The sequence below is a fragment of the Chironomus tepperi genome, unplaced genomic scaffold (genome assembly GCF_022539635.2).
Source record: "Chironomus tepperi strain 1889 unplaced genomic scaffold, CSIRO-AGI_Ctep_v1 contig_445, whole genome shotgun sequence".
NCBI lineage: Eukaryota > Metazoa > Arthropoda > Insecta > Diptera > Chironomidae > Chironomus > Chironomus tepperi.
Window position 1 is genome coordinate 2,605,446 of NW_027226567.1, and position 19,751 is coordinate 2,625,196.

At 32.0% G+C, this 19,751-nt stretch overlaps 6 protein-coding genes across 6 annotated transcripts; 1 reads left to right on the plus strand and 5 right to left on the minus strand.

Annotated features, from left to right (window-relative positions):
- Window positions 1-93: 93 nt before the first annotated feature.
- On the plus strand, window positions 94-2,163 carry KdelR (ER lumen protein-retaining receptor). The gene is made up of 5 exons (XM_070650131.1): window positions 94-281; window positions 795-1,054; window positions 1,114-1,260; window positions 1,616-1,721; window positions 2,098-2,163. The coding sequence occupies exons 1-5, from the start codon at window positions 191-193 to the stop codon at window positions 2,130-2,132; spliced, it is 639 nt and encodes a 212-aa protein (XP_070506232.1). The 5' UTR covers window positions 94-190; the 3' UTR covers window positions 2,133-2,163.
- Window positions 2,164-5,734: 3,571 nt separating this feature from the next.
- LOC139098500 (solute carrier family 15 member 1-like) lies at window positions 5,735-7,309 on the minus strand. Its single transcript, XM_070650729.1, has 3 exons — window positions 7,181-7,309; window positions 6,893-7,121; window positions 5,735-6,830 (listed from the first exon to the last, which is right to left on the minus strand). Exons 1-3 carry the CDS (start codon window positions 7,296-7,298, stop codon window positions 5,735-5,737), a joined length of 1,443 nt encoding a protein of 480 aa, XP_070506830.1. The 5' UTR covers window positions 7,299-7,309.
- A 194-nt stretch (window positions 7,310-7,503) lies between these two features.
- LOC139098250 (peptide transporter family 1-like) lies at window positions 7,504-9,167 on the minus strand. Its single transcript, XM_070650383.1, has 3 exons — window positions 9,030-9,167; window positions 8,375-8,964; window positions 7,504-8,311 (listed from the first exon to the last, which is right to left on the minus strand). The coding sequence occupies exons 1-3, from the start codon at window positions 9,118-9,120 to the stop codon at window positions 7,547-7,549; spliced, it is 1,446 nt and encodes a 481-aa protein (XP_070506484.1). The 5' UTR covers window positions 9,121-9,167; the 3' UTR covers window positions 7,504-7,546.
- Window positions 9,168-9,395: 228 nt separating this feature from the next.
- On the minus strand, window positions 9,396-12,003 carry LOC139098114 (peptide transporter family 1-like). The gene is made up of 3 exons (XM_070650235.1): window positions 11,848-12,003; window positions 11,102-11,691; window positions 9,396-10,391 (listed from the first exon to the last, which is right to left on the minus strand). The coding sequence occupies exons 1-3, from the start codon at window positions 11,939-11,941 to the stop codon at window positions 9,624-9,626; spliced, it is 1,452 nt and encodes a 483-aa protein (XP_070506336.1). The 5' UTR covers window positions 11,942-12,003; the 3' UTR covers window positions 9,396-9,623.
- Window positions 12,004-12,758: 755 nt separating this feature from the next.
- LOC139098119 (peptide transporter family 1-like) lies at window positions 12,759-16,113 on the minus strand. The gene is made up of 4 exons (XM_070650243.1): window positions 15,949-16,113; window positions 15,659-15,887; window positions 14,828-15,185; window positions 12,759-14,768 (listed from the first exon to the last, which is right to left on the minus strand). The coding sequence occupies exons 1-4, from the start codon at window positions 16,067-16,069 to the stop codon at window positions 13,974-13,976; spliced, it is 1,503 nt and encodes a 500-aa protein (XP_070506344.1). The 5' UTR covers window positions 16,070-16,113; the 3' UTR covers window positions 12,759-13,973.
- A 1,390-nt stretch (window positions 16,114-17,503) lies between these two features.
- Window positions 17,504-19,649, minus strand: LOC139098332 (peptide transporter family 1-like). The gene is made up of 4 exons (XM_070650484.1): window positions 19,507-19,649; window positions 19,197-19,425; window positions 18,503-18,860; window positions 17,504-18,435 (listed from the first exon to the last, which is right to left on the minus strand). The coding sequence occupies exons 1-4, from the start codon at window positions 19,646-19,648 to the stop codon at window positions 17,671-17,673; spliced, it is 1,494 nt and encodes a 497-aa protein (XP_070506585.1). The 5' UTR covers window position 19,649; the 3' UTR covers window positions 17,504-17,670.
- Between the last annotated feature and the right edge of the window lie 102 nt (window positions 19,650-19,751).

Genomic DNA, 19,751 nt, shown 5'->3' on the forward strand with positions numbered 1-19,751 from the left:
AAATTTGAATTATCAATCATTAAGCAGTTTATTGGAAGAAAACATCAATTTACATGAAATCAAAATTTATACAAAGAGCAAAAAGCGCTTCCCAAGTAGTCACAATACAATTCCAAACTTAAAAAGCATCCACGTCTATATAATTTTTCAACATTAATTTTTAAAGGATAAATCTATTAAATATATTAAAATGAACATTTTTAGACTAGCTGGTGATTTATCACATCTATTAGCCATCATAATATTGCTTTTGAAGATATGGAAGACTCGATCTTGTGCAGGTAAATTAAAAAAGTCGGCAATCAAAAAAATTGTGTGAAAAAAAGTTGTGTCGGAGAATTAAATTAACAAAATTATGGACTGACAATTGTTTAAATGCTCTATAAAAACGTTTAAAATGATAACTGCTGCTCCAAATACTTAATGGCCTGAATATTAATTAGTGAATGTTAGTCAAATGACCTCATAAATGATTTCGGATTTTTGATAAGGACAAAACAAAAAGAATCGTCTGAGAAAATTGATTTATTTGAATTTTGATGATTAATACATGATTAAGTATTCATCTTTCATTGAAAATTAATTAACTAGATTGTTTCCATTGTTATATAATTGATAGTCATAGATAAATTCGGAAATAAAATGATGATCCAGCCCACAAAAATTTCGACCGACGTGGCTTATCAATTACAAGTTTATGCTTGAACATGAACTATTGATATCTACATACAACACACTCCCATATCATCTGCTTTTCACTTTCATTAATTTATTCCTTTTTCTCTCATTTTTAGGCATTTCCGGAAAGTCACAAATCTTATTTGCAATAGTTTACCTTAGTCGCTATCTGGATTTATTCACAACATACATCAGTCTTTATAATACATTTATGAAAGTCGTATTTATTGGATCATCACTTGGTACTCTCTATTTGATGTATGTCAAATTTCGTGCTACTTATGACCATAATCATGATTCATTCCGGATTGAATTCTTGCTTGTTCCTTGTGTGATTCTTGCATTGTTAATTAATCATGACTTTACCGTATTAGAAGTGAGTATTGATATTTACTGGATCTACTGGATCTTCATTTAATGATTTTATTATTCTAGGTATTATGGACATTCTCAATTTATCTGGAGTCTGTAGCTATTTTACCACAACTCTTCCTCGTTAGTAAGACAGGCGAAGCTGAAAGTATTACGAGTCATTACTTATTTGCTCTTGGATCTTATCGTGCTTTGTACATTTTCAACTGGGTGAGTCAATATTTTTGAATAATTTAACTGTTGTCGCATCCATGACATTTAGTTTTCGGGAAAATAAAGTGTAACTTGATCGACAACAATGCATAATATGAAGGTCAAGTTAGACTCAAGTTGCCAACTTGATCAAGTTCGAATAGAATAAAAATTCACTTTCGTACAAGTTTGACATCCAAAATTTCGATGTCAGTCAGTTCCTATCTATTTGTGTGCTAATTAATTATCATCTAATTTCATCCTTATTGTCATTAATTAATGATAATTATCATTTTTTATCAAATAATTATTTTTTATCTTTCCCACACAAATAAAACCACCTTAACTTATATTTATTTTATTTCATTTTTAGATCTATCGATATGCAGCTGAAAGTCATTACGACTTGATTGCTATTGTCGCTGGTATCGTTCAAACTATTTTGTACTGCGATTTCTTCTATTTATATATAACGAAAGGTAAGTGTTTATTGGGGTTTGAAAGATGACCAAGGAGGTGTGTAAAGGTTGTTTGTTTGGAATGTGTCAATTGACAGTCTGGAAGCCTGTGTATGGACTAGTCAGTGGTGAAGCACAGATTTTCATTCAAAATGCATGAAAACTTCAGTTTTAAACATGATTTTGTGCTTTTTTAAAAAAATTAGTTATTGTGAGATAATATACGGCTGTCTACATATAATAGACACTAAGGCTTAGAATATCACTGCTAATTAACACGTCAGACTCCATAGAATTCTGCTTAATTGAATGATTTCAACCATCTTGGTCATCTGAATCACCTTACTTATTCCACAATACTAATACCTAATAAATTTCAATTCTTCTATCATTTTAGTGTTGAAGGGCAAGAAACTGCAATTACCAGCATAGATTAAATAAAAGTTTCAAGTAAATAATATTATTTTTAAACTTCTTTTTATTAAAAATTTCCAAAACAAAAAAAAAAAGATGAAAAAAATATTTGTACAATGTATGAATGTCTCAAAATGTAATTGAAATAGCGGATTAATAGTTCATTTAATCAAGTTCCATAACAAATTTCCTGTAATTATATGTAGCTTTGCTCAGAAATTTTTATTAATTAAAATATAGTAATTAAAAGTTTAACATTTGGTTAAAATTACGCCCGAGTGATATAAATAATTGAGGGATTTCGGTACTGAATGCAGAAAATTAACAATTATCTGGTCAAGCATAAGCATGCATCGCCTACAACATAATCATGCTGATGGAACAATTGACAATATAACGCAGATAAAGATCAAGCTGGAAATACATCAGCAAAGGCTAATGACCTTAAACGTCAAGTGCTCTTGGCATACAATATTTTATGCGACATTTGGATACAATGCAAGCTGATAAATGAGGCTAATCAAGCTTCATGGAACAGACATTGTGAGATATGCATTGTTTTGGAACACAAATAGCGAACGGAGTGTTGACAGAAGGAAAATCACTTTGCGAACAACTGTAGAGAATGAGGTAGACCAACAAAAACAGATATAGCTGATTTAGTCAATAACCGACGCCTGCTCATCTACTATTTCAACGCTCTACGATTCACAGTGGATCAATTGGAACTAATCATCAAGATTCTGAGTATAATTCCTGATGAAATCACAGACGTGAATCTTTAGATCATCTAAAGGGAATTCCTGAATGAGAGCTCAGCCGGCTGTCAAAATTTTTCAAAATCAGCCCTCACGTGTGACGTTAGGTCAACTAAGCGTGTTATCGTTAACTCGGAACACGCTGTGCTGCTTAGGCAGGTCAGTATATCACGATAGTCGTTAAAGCACTTAAAATCAGCACCATAGTTCCATCAGTCGATAATAATCCTAATTGACGGCATTTTTAGCCATCTTTGATATTTTCTTTCAAAATATCACCAACTGAATACCTCGAAAACAATAATTGCTCGGGTTTTGAAGACAATATGCTTTCATACGACGAAATGACTGTGCTAAGGCAGTTCTAAGACTAGGAAATTTAACATATTTTCCAATGAACTATTAAAATACTTTTTCAATTTACATAATTATTAATTAAATTAAAAATTTTGCATGAGGATTTTTTTCAGTTGCTTTTCCTTTTTGTACTTCTTTTTTTTAATAATCTTTTCACATTTTTTTACTGTATAATGTGCTAATAAACCAATATAATTTTCTGTGTAGGCGTCAAATATGATCCGTATACAAATTTATTGATAAATAAATATTTTTTTTTGTTTTTTAAAAATTTGAAGAAATTAAAAATTTTAATTTCAAATATTATTATTAACTGAGAATTATTTATGTAACTTTATATCTCAAAATGAAAAAAAATTCAAGGCTAGAGATCCTTTTGCGCAAATTAAAAAATTGAAGAAAATAGTAACAAATACTTATTAAGATTTCATGAAAAAAAAAACAAGTAAATTTCTTGAATAAAAAACAAAAATTACTTAAAAAAATTGCAAAGATATAAATAATAGCGGCAAATATAAATAAAAATCTTTTTTGTTTAACAACAATTTTTCATCTACAATAGGGTATTATAGCAACAATATAGGTATCATGTTCTCTTTTTATAAAAATATTGAAAATAATTTTCATGTAACTTTTTTTTTGCGTTTAAATAAGCAATTTAGATGAATAAAAGATACGAGATCAGATGGAGGAATAAAAGACTTAGTTTCATCTCGGTTTGTAATTGATTTAAAAATTGTTGTCCATTTAATTAAAAGAAATTCTATCGCGAGACGTATAGAACAACGTCATTATGAGAAAAAACGGAAAGATACATTTTGTTACCCTAATTATCAAATATATACCTTAAAGTTCCAACGAAACAATCATAAATGATATGATTAGGCGAATTATGGAATTTTGGATCGAGACACGAATCGAAATTTTTTTTTGTGATTTTAACTCATTCATTCCTTTGAGCGCCGTTTCAATTTCAAAGTGGCTTATTATTTCTTGTTTTGGATCGTATTATAAATAATTATTGAATGAAATTTTGATATTTTCAGGGCATTTTTGTGAATGTTGAATGTTAATCTGTGTTTTAGGTCAAAAATAGCAAATAGCAGAAAAATGCCAATTAATGGCACAGTCACAGGTAAGGACTTCATTATATTCATTTATTTAATACATCTATAAGGATGAGATACTCACGACTATACTACCGAGGATATAAAATTCGTCCATAAGAATGAGATATTTACCACAATACTATCGAGGATATAAAATTCGTCCATAAGGATAAGATACTCACCACTATACTACCGAGGATATAAAATTCATCCATAAGGATTTAATACTTACCACAATGTAACCGAATATTTGATTTCCAGTTAAAAATGTCATCAATGTGGTTTCATTGAACTGTACATTCTGTAACTTAAAATTATAAAAAGGTCTATCATATCTATCATACAGCGTTTCCTCTCGCAATCCTTTTCAAACTCATCTTTATTCGTAATTTAAAATAGAAACTCGATTAGTCAAGTAGCATATGATACATTTCATAAAATTAATTCTGTTCATCCAAATATTATGAAAATAATAATTTTGTGTTCTCATGACTCTAATTATATGAAAGAGTAAAATGGTTTTATGGATGATTGTTGTATCCCTTAATTTGATTTTGTCACGAAAACGTTTTTTTGATAATTCTTAAACTAGAAAAAATGAGAATTTTATTTTAATTCACTTGAGAACGAAATAAACCAATTTGAGCGTCTTGAGAACGACGCATATGTGAAATGCATAAAATTGAATTTATATAGAACAGATTGATAATGATCACATTTCTATGTTTTTTTTATTCTGCATCTTCTTTAGTTATTTATAATATTTGCGTGGAGGGTATTTCAATTTGAATGGTAAATGAAAACATGTTTTTGCATTTTTCGCCTATATATCCGGCTCTTGTGGGATACAGCAATGAAAGATTTATTGTAACGAACATTAAAGAAGATTGAATATATAGAGGGAATTCAGATAAAAAATTATTACATGGCAGGTCTATTAACGCACTTAATGAGACTAAAAAGATTGCTTTTGTAAGATACAATATTTTTTTAATAGTTAGGCACAGTTTTGAGTAACTAAAAACTAATGTGCGTTAAGTATTTTTTGATATTTTCTGTCAATTTTAAATATGTTTATGATAATTACTTTATTGATTAAATCGCGCTAAAAGGCAACATGTTTGCGCATACATTATAAAGACATCAGAATAACTCGCTACTTAAGATGCAAAACTGTAGCATGCAGTAATGTATAACATGGAAATGCTTCATTGTTGTAAATTCTGTTTGATTTTAAACATGAAATTTTAATTAAGAACTATTTTTATTATTTTTAGAAAATATTTTTTTATTAGTTCAGTGAATTGTATGTGCCGTAACAGCATAATTAAATTTGAACACAAGATAAATTTTGCAATATATTTAAAGCTTAATTAAATGCAATTAGTCTAAGAGTTTACATCTCTACATCTGACACGCGTCTGTTTTTTCTCCTCATATACTTATTTGACAATCCAATAAAAATAATCATATCAACAAATAATATGCCAGCATAAAACAAAAACTCATAAAATTGTGAATTAAATAACTTAGAACTGCTGATAAATGTGATAAATAAATTTCCGAATGCAATCAATAGAAAGACAATCGCAGTCATGACAGATTTCATACCGTGTGGAGTCTCTGAATAAGCAAAATCGATGAGTGAAATGTAGACAAAATTCTCACTTATTGCTAGGACTGCAAATTGAGGAATCAACCATAAAATGGAAATTTTCTCTTTTTCATAAATGTTGACTTCGACAATTGATGCAAGAATGAACGAAAAACAGCACAAAAATCCACCAATTGCAATCCTTTTCAACAAACATCCATATCCAAGTTTAGCTACGAGTGGAAACAAAACGAAGTTGCAGAGTGGCAATGACATTATTGAGAAAATCGAATTCAATGCAATCATTTGATCAGGCTTGATCACAAAAATTCCAACATCGCCATTCATTTGCATAGCTTGAAATATCCATCGTGATCCTTGCTGAGCAAATACAGCCCAGTAAAATGCCGTTGGAAGGAAAATCACTAAATTTTCAAGAACTAACTTCGTAGCTTTCACGTGATCCTCGCCGTATTTATTCTCTGCATAGTCCAGCCAGTGACTTTTTACTTCTATTTGATTCTTCTTCTTCAATGCATAAGTGATGGAATTGATCATTTTCATAAACATATTTCCAGAATAATGAATATGGATAAAGATTGACTTTCCACAAATCATAATTATAAAGGCTAACAAGATTGTCAAAGTAGGAGCTCCAAATGCCAAAAAGTAGCAACTGTCTTCTTCAAAACATTTGACATCTTCTCGAAGAATCGGCACAACTATTCGACCCAATAGCGAACCACATTTGATGCAAAGCATTTGAAGCGGAAAATAAAGCTCACGACCCTTTGCTTCACCTGGAAGAACATACTGATCAGCTCCAAAGGCAACCAAGTTTGAACGCATGCTTCCAAGACTTGCGTAAAGTAATACCAATCCAATGAGTGTTAAGGATCTGTCAAGTATTAAAATAATTGAGGATTCAGAATATTTAAACTCAAAAACTTTAATACTTACATTTTAAACGTAGCAATACCTCCGATCGTGGACAGTGTAACAACTAAACCTCCAACAAAAGCTATAAAGCACGTTGTAACAATAGCTTTAAATAATCCACAGTAACTTTCAGCCAGAATGGCTCCAAAAAGTGGAAAGAAAAATGTAAAAAGCTCATTTAAATGATAAATTGCGGTCGACGAACTTTGATCAAATCCAAGCTTTGTGTGCAAATAAACAACAAGAATGGCTGGAATTAAAATAAAATTTAAAACATGCAACTTATTTCAAAATTTTATTGAATTTTACCGCTGATTCCAGTTGCACAAAATCTTTCCAAAAATTTACTGAACAGCACTAAACAAACTGATTTTGGAAATCTCCGATTAGCTACAGTAGCTTCACTAGAAGAGTCTGAATTAGCCATGTTTATATTATTTGAACGTCTAGTCAGATTCAAAGTTATTAAATGACTCAGTTAGGACAATGAAAAAGAACCGAGAGACAACTGATAGACTTTATCATTTATTGGAGTATCTAATCAAGAACATGATTTTTTCGGGAACATCTGAAGCGTGTGTGTGGAAAGACTGTATAAAAAATCAAGTCACATCAGTGAGAAGACATTTTTTTCCGAAAATATTTGTTAGTTTTATTCTTGTTTTGTAATATTTACTAGTTTTCAAATTCTGTATTTTCAACATCTAACTCAATATTGCTTACTTCACGATACTTGTATCGCTTGGCAAGAAATACAAAGAAAATTGTGACAATAAACATCATGAAGGCATAAAACAAAAACTCATTGATCAACGAGTCGAAAAGTCTTAGTCCACTGATGGTAAATACAATTACACTTCCGCCCGCAGCCGACATATATGCAAAAGAAGTTATAACAGACTTCATATTCAGTGGTGCTTGTGTATATGCAAAAGCAACATTAGCTACCCAAAGTAGAACTTCTGATATGGCAACCATTAAGTATTGTGGAAATAGCCAGAGAATAGAGATTGAACCTTGACCAATTTTAAACTCGACGTATGCTGAGATTACGAAGGATAATGAGGCACAGACCATTCCACAACCCATCTTCTGAAGTGTTGATCTAATTCCGAATTTTGCAAGTATTCGAAAAAGGAATTTGTTGAACATCGGAATCAATAAAATAGTAAATAATGGTCCAAGAACAATCATTTGATCAGGTTTAATCGTGTACCATCCAATATCACCATTCATTCGTGTAGCTTGAAATACCCAACGGGACGCTTGCTGAGAAAGCAGGGCCCAATAAACCGGCAGTGGAAGGAACATAGTCAAAACATTAAGTAGCGTTTTTGTATCTTTTACAAGCTCCGGACCGAATTTCTTTTCTGAAAAATCAAGCCAGTGATCTCTTGTGATCGGTGAACTTATTGCTAAGAATTTCTTCTTCAAAGCATACTGAATGCAAAGAAAATTGTAGCTTTAAAACAAAAATATTTGATTAATGAATATAAATTTTACCACAATACACTTAAAAACGTTGATTACTGCATTTTCGTCAGCCGGAGGAACATGAACAAACTTCTTCTTTCCAAGCAGTAAAATGATAAAAGCTATAAAAATTGCGATAGTTGGAGCACCAAAGGCTGCTGGATAACAATCATTTTGTCCAAAACATTTCACATCTTCTCTCAAAATTGGAACAAAAATCATTCCTGCAACTTGCCCGAATTTAGTTGCAAAATAATGCATTGAGAAGTAATAATCCAGAAGGGCTGACTGCTCGGGCAACTTAAATTGATTTCCACCAAAGACATTTTGGCTTGTCTTGACACATCCAGCACCAATCATAGTGATTATAAGACCTATTAATGACATTACTCGAATATTAAAGAATGGCAGATCTATTGATGCAACTGATACGACTGTTCCACTTAGTGCAATGAGTATCGACATTCCTGTAAGTGTTCTGTAGATTCCCCAATAGCAGTCGGCGATAATCGCACCAACAATTGAGAAAGAGTAGAGGCAGAATTCATTGACGGAATATAAAGCTGTTGCTGTGCTTGGGTCGAATTTGAGCTTTTGGTTTAAATAAATGGCAAGGATCACTGTTTATAAAAATATTGAGGAATTAGGTGGCAAGATTATGACAATATTAGAATTGGTAACTTACCCATAAATCCACCAGCTGAGAATCTATCAAAAAATAGATTCCAAAGGATAAAATATGTGCTTGTAGGGAATTTCTGCTTTAATTCACCCATCTCGACTACGTCTTAATCTCACAAGATTCAGATCACAAATAGAACTGAGATTCGCGATGTAAAAAAGATAAAAAAAGTCGAGATATTATCTTATATAGTCAAAAACATTTCAGCAATGATCAAATATTTAGGCACGTTGTTTTCACTTTGTTGTTTGCACTCCTTGTAAATATAATATTAAAGTACATGGTGATAAGTGCATTAGCAAAAGCCGCAAAGATTCATCTATTTATAAATAAACTCAAAGATAAAGTCACATTTTTTATTATTTTTAGAAAAAAAAGTTAAAAATCTTTATTTTATTTATGCTTATTAAATTTGAAAATCTTAAATTCTAAGTAAATTTTTTCTCTGAGTTTAGCAATGTTCTATGGACTTTTAAATAAATATCTCTAAGTATACAATGAGTATATTAATATGATACTTAATCGTACTCATAAACACTCACTTGCTGCTATTTGAGATTCAATATTTTATTTGAACCTAATCAGATAATACTTAAACTAATACTTTTGAGGATCTTCCTCGTCTATATGTATTGTTGGATTATGGACATCATGATATCTATAACGTTTGGCCAGAAACACAAATAATACTGTATCAATTACCATTAAAAATGAATAAAATATAAACTCATTGACTAAGGAATCAAAAAGCCTAAGTCCACTTATAGCAAAAACAATTAAACTTCCACCCGCAACTGACATGTAAACGGATGACGTCATTACAGACTTCATATTCGATGGCGCTTGCGTGTAAGCAAATGCAACATTTGCAACCCAAAGTAGAACTTCGGAGACGGCGACTATTAAGTATTGCGGGAACAACCACAAGATGGAAATGTAGTCTTCATTGATCTTGGTTTCAACATAAGCCGACATTGCGAATGACAATGCTGCACACACCATTCCGCAGCCCATCTTCTGTAAAGTTGACTTAATTCCAAACTTTGCGAGAATTGGGAATATTATTTGATTAAATAAAGGAATCATGATCATAATAAGCAACGGTCCAACGACAATCATTTGATCAGGCTTGATTGTATACCATCCAATGTCACCATTCATTCTTGTAGCTTGAAAAACCCAACGTGATGCTTGCTGATTCAGTAGCGCCCAGTAAATTGGAAGTGGAAGATACATAGTGAGTACATTAAGTAGAATCTTTGTATCTTGAACTAGTTCTGGGCCAAATTTCTCTTCCGAAAAGTCAAGCCAATGACCGTGCTTTGCATCCGGACTGATATTTAACAGCTTTTTCTGCATAGCGTACTAAAAAAATACAAAATCAAAATTAATACTTAAATAAATGTAAAAACGTGTTTGATGACACATCTGTTGTAGCACGCGATTCATTCAAGCAAAGCTATCTGTATATAAACTTTTATGACACATGATGAGTTAATGGCTAAAACGTAGTGATTTGTAACTCAGATGTGCGATAAAAATATTAGAAGCTTTTATGAGTTGACCTGAAAGTTCTCAATGCCAAAAGTGCCTTAACGCTTCATTTGTTAAGGTAGGTGCAGATAAGCTAGTCATAATCAAACCAGGTTGATTTAAATATTATTATTTTTAAAAATGACCTCAAAATATTCAATAATTTTCGATATATTTTAGAAACTTTTATAACTTTTACATCCTGCATGTGATCTTGGGAAATCAACGATCTTTAAATTATTCAACAACTGTTCTTTTTATCATACAAAATATTTACTGTAAAATTGACCTGTTTCGAGGACAAAATTCAATAAATTGATCAGGGCATGAATTTGCAACTGGTTTTAAGCAAGGTTCTAGCCAGGAAGAAGCTTTTAGACTATCGGAAAACAAAACTAACAATGTCAATTCTCTTTGTTGCTATACGAACATTTTTACTTTAAATATATCCAAAATTATCACATCCATAATCATATGCAGATCTAATATATTCTTTCGTCAAAAAAACCGGTCAAAAATTATCAAGAAATATAAAGACCTACCTTAATGCATTTAACAACATTGATCAAAGCATTTCCACCGGCTGGAACGACATGGACGAACTTATTTCTACCCAGAAACAGAATAAGAAATGCTATGGATATTGCCATTGTTGGAGCTCCAAACGCCACAGGATAGCAGGTATCATCACCAAAACATTTAAGATCTTCTCTTAAAATTGGAACTAAAACCATACCAGTAACATGTCCGAATTTCATGAACAGATAATGAATTGAGAAGTAATAATCAAGAAGGGCTGACTGTTCTGGCATTTTAAACTGATTTCCACCAAATGCATTTTGACTTGTCTTGACACACCCTGTGCCAATCATCGTACATATTAATCCTATGAATGACATCACTCGAATATTGAGGAAAGACAAGTCCATGGATGCAATTGACACAATTGTTCCACTTATTGCAATGAGTATTGACATCGTCGTGAGTGTTCTGTAGATTCCCCAATAGCAATCAGCAATAATGGCACCAACAATTGAGAAGAAGTAGAGACAGAATTCATTGACATGATAAAGGGCTGTTGCTGTGTTTGTATCGAAATCAAGCTTTTGATGTAGGTATATGGCGAGGATTACTATGGATTGGAATAATTGGCAGGTGAGTGACTTATTTAATTGATTTTCCGTGATTAGAACTAAATTATCTACATTTAAGGCTAGAATCTTTCACTTTTATCTTGAATTAAACTTGCACTTTTTTCTATTTAATTCACTTTTAATCTATGACTTACCTATAAATCCACCCGATGAAAATCTATCAAAAAATATATTCCACAGAATAAAATAAGATCCTGTTGGAAATCTCTGATTTTTCAAATCGTTCATTCTATCGACTAGCAGGCAAATGTGTCTTAATCTCACAAAGTTCCAACTAAAAATAAAACCTGATTCCGCAAAAACTCGATTTTTTTCATTCAAAATGTTTATCTGCATTGGAGATTTGTCATTGTTTACATGCAAAAGATTGAAACAAGTAAAAAAGTTTTGATAAGCTGTAAAAAAAAAGTAACGGAATTTCCATGTAAAATTTTGATTAGTGAAATTTTCAAGTAGTAAAATTGTTAAATCACTTTTAGTTTTATTCTCACTGTGTTGTGCTGTGCACAAAAAAATTACATCACTTTTTTGTATCATTATTAAAAAATTTTTAATGTAGAACAATTTTTTGAGATTTATTTTTATGGATTAATACTAACAATTTGGGGTGAGTAGGGTTTGTTTTTGGTTTATATTTGGGTTTACACATATTTTGAATCTCAAGCTTAGATTTCTAATTAAAAATCATTTAATTACAATTTTTAAATCAATTATTACAATTTTTAAATGATTTATCTGGATTTGAATCTTAATTTCTATTTAAACGTTAAAATTAGATTAAATCAAAAGCTCAAATTAGCAGTAAAATCATCATTAAATCCAACTAACCTCAAAATATATTTCAAAAATCTTTCTTCATTATTCTCAATAAATTCAACTAAATATCCAGCCATACCGACAATCCAACACTTCCGAACTCTCTTCTAATTAAGGAATTCCTCTCCAGAAGACCAAAGAAGTCTCGAAAGCACAAAAAAAAAACAAACACAACGTGAATTTAAATTTAAACGAGTCGGGATCTCTCCACCGAGTCATAGTCACATGATTTTGTTATTTAAAAACCAGAAAGGTAAAATTTTTTTTAGTTGAACGATCTTGCCAGACCGTGGCACTGACGTTGAAGAAGAACAGAATCAACAAATTCTGACTAAGAGTCTTATGAATTATTCATCAATATAATATTCGATATTTTTTTTTTTTTTTGGGTCTGGAGAGATATTTGCGTGTGATCATTTAAGGGGTCGTTCAGTTGTTACGTTCGGTTTTTTAGAGAGGAGAGATCCCCAATCTACGATTTTGTGACAGATTGAACCTAAGCTTGAAGTCATCTTCAGAGCTTGAAGTCGACTAGAATTTTATATGGAGTCGACCTTTCAACACAAAATTCGAGTCGATTTCGAGCTCTGGATTGAACAAGGGATAATTTTTTGGAAGGGCATTTTAGAACGAGAGAAGGAGGGGAAGTTGGGACAAAAAAAAATCATTTTCTTGCGTAACGTAACAACTGAATGGTCCCCAAAGTGGTTTTTGGATAATGGTTAGTTGTTAATAAACTAGTAATTTAGCCGCAGAAGCTAGATATTTTTCTTGGGTTTTTTTGATGAGTAGCACTTCAGAGCGTACTTAATGAAGTAAAATCACTTACTTAAACAATTCATACTTAAATGGTCTTTTGAATAATTCTGTTGGATTGTTTTGATTAAATTTTTATTGACTGAGCATAGATGTAGTCAGGGTTAGATTTAAATAGTAAATTGCCTTTAACTAGAACATAATCATCAGGCTTTCTTAACATCGGGAACGGGTTCCCGGGAATTTCTGGTTCCCGTTTCCAGATCTTGCAGAATCCGGAAATCGAGAAAGTCTAGCAAAACATTTTGATTTAAAACTTTGATGTCTCTTGACATTTGATCAACAATTATCAAAAATTTAATGAATTAAGTAATTAAAACATCAAATAGTTCATTGGCACACCCTCACTAGCATGCTTAAATTAATGAACTTAAATCTCAATTTCCGTATAGCATTTTCAGTTCATTAAACAAAAAATTCCCACAATCTGATCGTTTTTCCTCATTTTTCATGCTAAAAGTTATAATCTTCTCTATCTGAACAAATAAACAGTCAAAGCGATCACCCTTTTATAAGATAATATCTTCACTAACAAATTTCATGCTAAGTACATCAACTTCGCGTGATGTCTATGTAAATATAAAAAAAAAAAACTTAATAAACAGATAAATATGATCTTAATAATTAATTAAGTAGATGCTTTTTTGTTATTTAATATAATATTTTTACTGTCTTCGTCCTCTAACGTTTTAATCATTTCATGATCCGTATATTTGTACTTACGTGTTAATAGACCCAATATAGTTACATCAATAACCATTAAGGATGCAAAAAATAAATATTCATAAGCCTGAGATTTAAAAATTGAAATTCCGCTTATGATTGCAACAATAAAATCGCCTGTAGCAATACTTATATACATAAATGCAATCATAACTGGTTTCATGCTGGTAGGTGCTTCTTTGTAGGCGAAATTTAAATGTGCGAGATATGCGAAAATTTCAGCCATTGCAATGACGAAAAATTGTGGGATTTGCCATAATATTGAGATGTAATTCTTTTCGACTTGAACTTCCAAGACGGCTGAGATGATGAATGCAATAATTGTACACGTAAAACCAACCATCATTCTATGTAGCATTGATTTAATGCCAATTTTCTCCATAAAAGGATAAACAAATCTGTCAAAAAGTGGAATAAGAAGGATGACCAATACGGAATTGACAGCAATCATTTGATCTGGTTTGATTTTATAAAATCCAATGTCACCATTCATCTTTGTTGCTTGAAATATCCATCTTGAGCTTTGTTGCATGTGTAGTGCCCAGAACATTGGAACTGGTAAGTACATGACGAGAACTTTTAATACAATTTTTGTTTCCAGAACTAATTTTTGGCCATATTTATCACTTGCATACTTAAGCCAGTGTTTATTGATTTTATTTCCTGCATTCATTTGCCTCCGTCTTTCGGCTATTGCATACTGAAATGTAGTTGAAGCTACTAAGTTCCAAAATTGACTTTTTTCAAAATTAAACTCACCGTTATGCATTTTAATACTTTCAAAAAAACATTTCCATTTGATGGCACATGAATATAATATCGACTTCCCATCAACAGCACCAATAAAGCACCAAACAGTGTTAAAGCTGGAACGCCAAATGTTAGCGTGTAGCAATCATTTTTGCCTAGACATTTAACATCCTCTCGTAATATTGGCATCGTAAAACGAGCCAGAAGACTTCCACATTTTAATGCGAAATATTGCGATGAGAAGAAAATTTGCAATTGCCTCTCCTCTTCCGGCAATTTATGCTGATTACCACCAAACACATTTGTGTTGCCTTTTATGCATCCACATCCAATGGCCATTATTATCAGTCCAATTACTACGAAGATGCTTAAATGTAAAAGAAAAGAAGAAGAATTAGTTGAAGAGTAATGAAATTAATGATGATATGGTCGTATGGATGTTGAAAGGTATTGAAGTTGAATTTCCGTTGGAATTTGAAAGGTTATGATTAATTTTGAATTTTTAATGACCGTTAATATTTCAAAACTTTTTACAGTCAATTTAATATTGCATAAACGGATATAAGTGAGCATTTTAATCACTTTTGACAGTGGTTCTCAAACTTTTTAGTAGACGACACACTAAATTCTACCTCAGAGCCTTAAATTAGCAGTTATAACCTTTTTTAATTCAGAAATTTGAATAAAAAAATCCAAAATTTTGAATTTTTAGACATAGTTCTGGATAGAGTTGTGTGTCGCGGAGCAAAGTTTCAGCAACACTGACTCATAAACTTCCAAAAATGCACTTCAATTCCCTTCTTAAATCCCAACAAAACTGCAAAAAAAAACCAGTCATACTCAATCGGTAGATTTAAGAAATCTATCATAGCAATTGATATAATTGCAAGTCCAAACATATAAAAGCACGACATAATGATGATTGATTTGTATAAGCCAAGCCATACATCAGCCAAAATAGCGCCAAAAACTGTAAACAAAAGCGTCATGCCTTCATACAGATGAAATATTGACGTTGATAAATTTTTATCAAGTTGCATTTTGTTGTATAAAAATAGAGGCATAATGGCTAAAATAAGAATTACAATTGATTAATGGTGAGCAAAGTTCCTGTGACTTTTTTCTATTACCTAATACTCCCGATGTGCAGTATCTCTCGAGGAAAATATTACAAATTATAAATGGCGTTGACTTTTGGGCTTTTTTGATGACTGTTTCATCATTATTCTGTTCAGAACTTGACCCACTCATGCTTAACCCAAAAAAAAAAAAAAATCAACGAATATCACAGAACAAAGTTTAAACGCGGACTGACTTAAAAAAATACAACAGCTGATTGACTTTGCTTTTTTTTTCGTTTTTTGATAACGGGTAAGGTTGATGATACAGCAAAATATTATTTGTAGCTGATAAAAGCAATCAGTTAAGTCTTGCTACAACGTAAATATTTGTTTCTGTGTAAGATGCTTCCATGTCAGATGATGATTACATGTGATGCTGTTATGATTCATAAATGTGGTGCGTACTTGTTTTTATTTAGAAATGTTTCATTATTGACAGTTTTTGGTTCTTTGACATGTGAAATTTTGATAAGGTTTTTTGAGTGAAATGAGGTTGATGTGAAGACTTCTTTGTTTTGGGTGTATAAATAACTGAAAAAGTGCTTCATAATGTAGAGAAGATCTTGATTTTTTTGTGGGTTTTTCCATACTACTCAGAATGATAAAGACATTTGAGATGTACAAAGCAGCGAGTTGCATTATTTGCAGTAAAAATTAGTCAAATTCAACCGTCTTGATACCGTCATGACAACATACTCTGATAATACGGTGATGTAACGGTGACCTAGTCAATATGCTGTGCTGTTCGGGATAGATAAGCTTCATTATATGCTACTGGTCGTTACTTTGTATGAATTTACAATGCGATATAAATGATATTGGTTCCAAAATGGACAAGCAGCGATTATTAATCGTATATCCACTTATAAACTTGATATTGCATTAGATGTTCTACAAATGCCATGATTATAACTAGGCATACGGTCGACTAATTACAGTCTGTTCTACTCGGTAGTATTGATAGATTAATGTGTCAATAGGAAAGCTGTGTCTTTCGGAACATACAATAATTTAGTGATTTCAGAAAATTGCTGGGATTCTAAACATCTACTTGGCATCTACATTATATTTGCAAATAATCTCGGATACACAGAGTTAGATTAGTTCTTGACGCTAGAGTTCTTAGTATCCCAAACTGGAAGAAGTTATTGAAGGATATTACTGTCTACAGACGTACTCTAAATGCGGTAATAGGCGCCCCAGCCAAGGAGGAAAGTAAATTAAGATTAGTTTTCAATTTTTCGTACTGTATCGAGCTTGTACTACTTTAAATATCAAGAATGAGTCGAAAAATCCCTTTTAAATGTCAGTCAGTATGCAACTCGTTTTGATTCTTAATAGCAATCATAAACTCACAAATTCCTGCATATGATGCGTGGAAAAGGACACATAAATCCTCAGTAAACTAAATTAACAGACCAAGCTTCAAACTTCACGTAAATCCTAACCAGAAGTAGGAAATAGGAACTAACCTTAATAGCTTTTATCTGCTTTAATCAATGTCGAATTCCGCTCAGTGTGACAACAGATGTTCCCATGAATAATCAACAAATCACCATTAAAATAATATTTACAAACTAGAATTTATTGTCTGATAAGTAGTTTTAAACATCAAATATTATACACACATTTTCTTGTTTACTTAATTCCTATAATGTCTGTTTATTAATTAATTAAAACAAAATTGGGTCTATATGATTAATTTTTGTCATTAAGAGTCACTCATGTCTCTCATGCCTTATTTTCTCCCGCATTATCTAACGAATTTAGTAATTCATGATCCACGTGCTTATAGCTGCGTGTAAGAAAGATCAAAACAACAATATCAATAATCGTAAGGCACACATAAAATGAGAATTCATAAACTTGTGATGGAAATAATGAGATTGCACTGATGATAACAACTATAAAGTCACCACCAGCCATACTCAAATAAAGTAGTGACATCATGACCGGCTTCATGCTTGCTGGCGCCTCTTTGTAAGCAAAATTAAGATGTGATAAGTATACAAAGATTTCGGCTATAGCAATGAGAACAAATTGTGGAATTTGCCATAGTATAGAGATGTAACTGTTTTGAATAATTATCTCGACAGCAAGTGAAAGCGTGAACGCAATGACAATTAGAACTCCGCCGAATATTAACCTTTGAAGCATCGTTTTAATTCCGATTTTTTCAAGTGCTGGATAGATGAATTTGTCCATAAATGGAATTAATATTATTGCTAATAATGAGTTAATGACTATCATTTGGTCAGCATTAAGGAGATACCATCCCAAATCTCCGTTCATTTTAGTTCCTTGAAAAATCCATCTGGATCTTTGTTGCATTAAACATGCCCAGAATATTGGAACTGGAAGTGAGATAATGATGACTTTGAGTGCTGCTTTTGTCTCCATGACAAGTTTCTTGCCGTACTTCCCTTCTGCGTGATCCAGCCAATGCTTTATCTCCTCTTCCGGTTGTTTACCTCTCGACTTTTCCTTTATCGCATTCTGTGAAATTGTCAATATTTATTCAGAAATCTGTTTACAGACTAGAAATATAAATGATAATCCTTACCTTCACACACTTCATGACTTTGACTAGCATATTGCCATTTGGCTCTATTTTCTTATATTGTGAAGTTCCAATAAGAAATGTCAAAGTCGCAAAAAGCATAATGCCAGCAAATATTCCAAATGATAATGAATAACAGTCATGACTGCCAAAGCATTTCACATTCGCCCTCAACATCGGTGATATTAATCGAGTTAGAAAACTTCCGCACTTGACACCGAAATATTGAACTGAAAAATATCGCTCAAGCTGGGTCTTCTGCTCTGGAAGTTTGTGTTGAGCACCACCGAAGGCATTTAGATTGTTTTTTAGACTTCCACTACCGACCATCATTATGATAAGACCGAGAGGTATGAAAACTCTGAAAAAATGAGGAAGCTGTTAAGGATATGACTTTGAAGTGAGCTTTATGAGTGAATCAATGACTATCTAGGGACGTAACAATTTCGATGATGTTCTTGAATAGCGGAAGGTACAGGATATAGAAATGGCCGTCACGAGGTCAACGTGACTCAGTTATTAGGTCTTATTCTATGAAATTTGGACTAAGACTAGAGTCATACTGGCCAGGGCTGCATTTTCAACCATTTCTTCGCCATATACTTTCCGGGTTATCATAAAATTGGTGAATGACCTTTTAAAAATTGATGGAAATTCCTCGTCCAATATAGAAAAAGTACTGTAAATAAAAACTTACTCGATTGGCAGCTTTAAAGGATCAACCATTGCCATAGTTACAGTTGCAAGTCCGGCAACATAAATAATTGATGTCGCTACAACTGATGCATACAATCCAAACCACGTATCCGCCACAATTGTTCCAAAAATTGTGAATAATAGCATTGTACTGTTAAAGGTGTGAAAAATTGATGTCGATGTGTTCTGATCGAGACCAAGTTTAAGATGCAGGAAGAGTGGAAGGATTGCTAGAAGGTTTTAGTGAATTTGCAAGGGAAAAAGTTATTATTAAGGCTGAACTTAAGGTGATTTCACATTTTGATGCTTACTTAATACACCAGCTGTCACATAACGCTCAAGAAAAATATCACAAACTATAAATGGTGTAGACCTAAGCACCCAGCCACCACTCGCACTTTCTTTTTCAATTGAGGGATCATCCTGAATTTCATAAACTTTTTTTTGCTTCATTTTTATAAAATTATTTTTTATTTTCCTTAAAATATCATCACAAGAGCTACATTAAGACTAAAGGTAAAACTTAACTATCATGACAGATATATAGAAATCACTT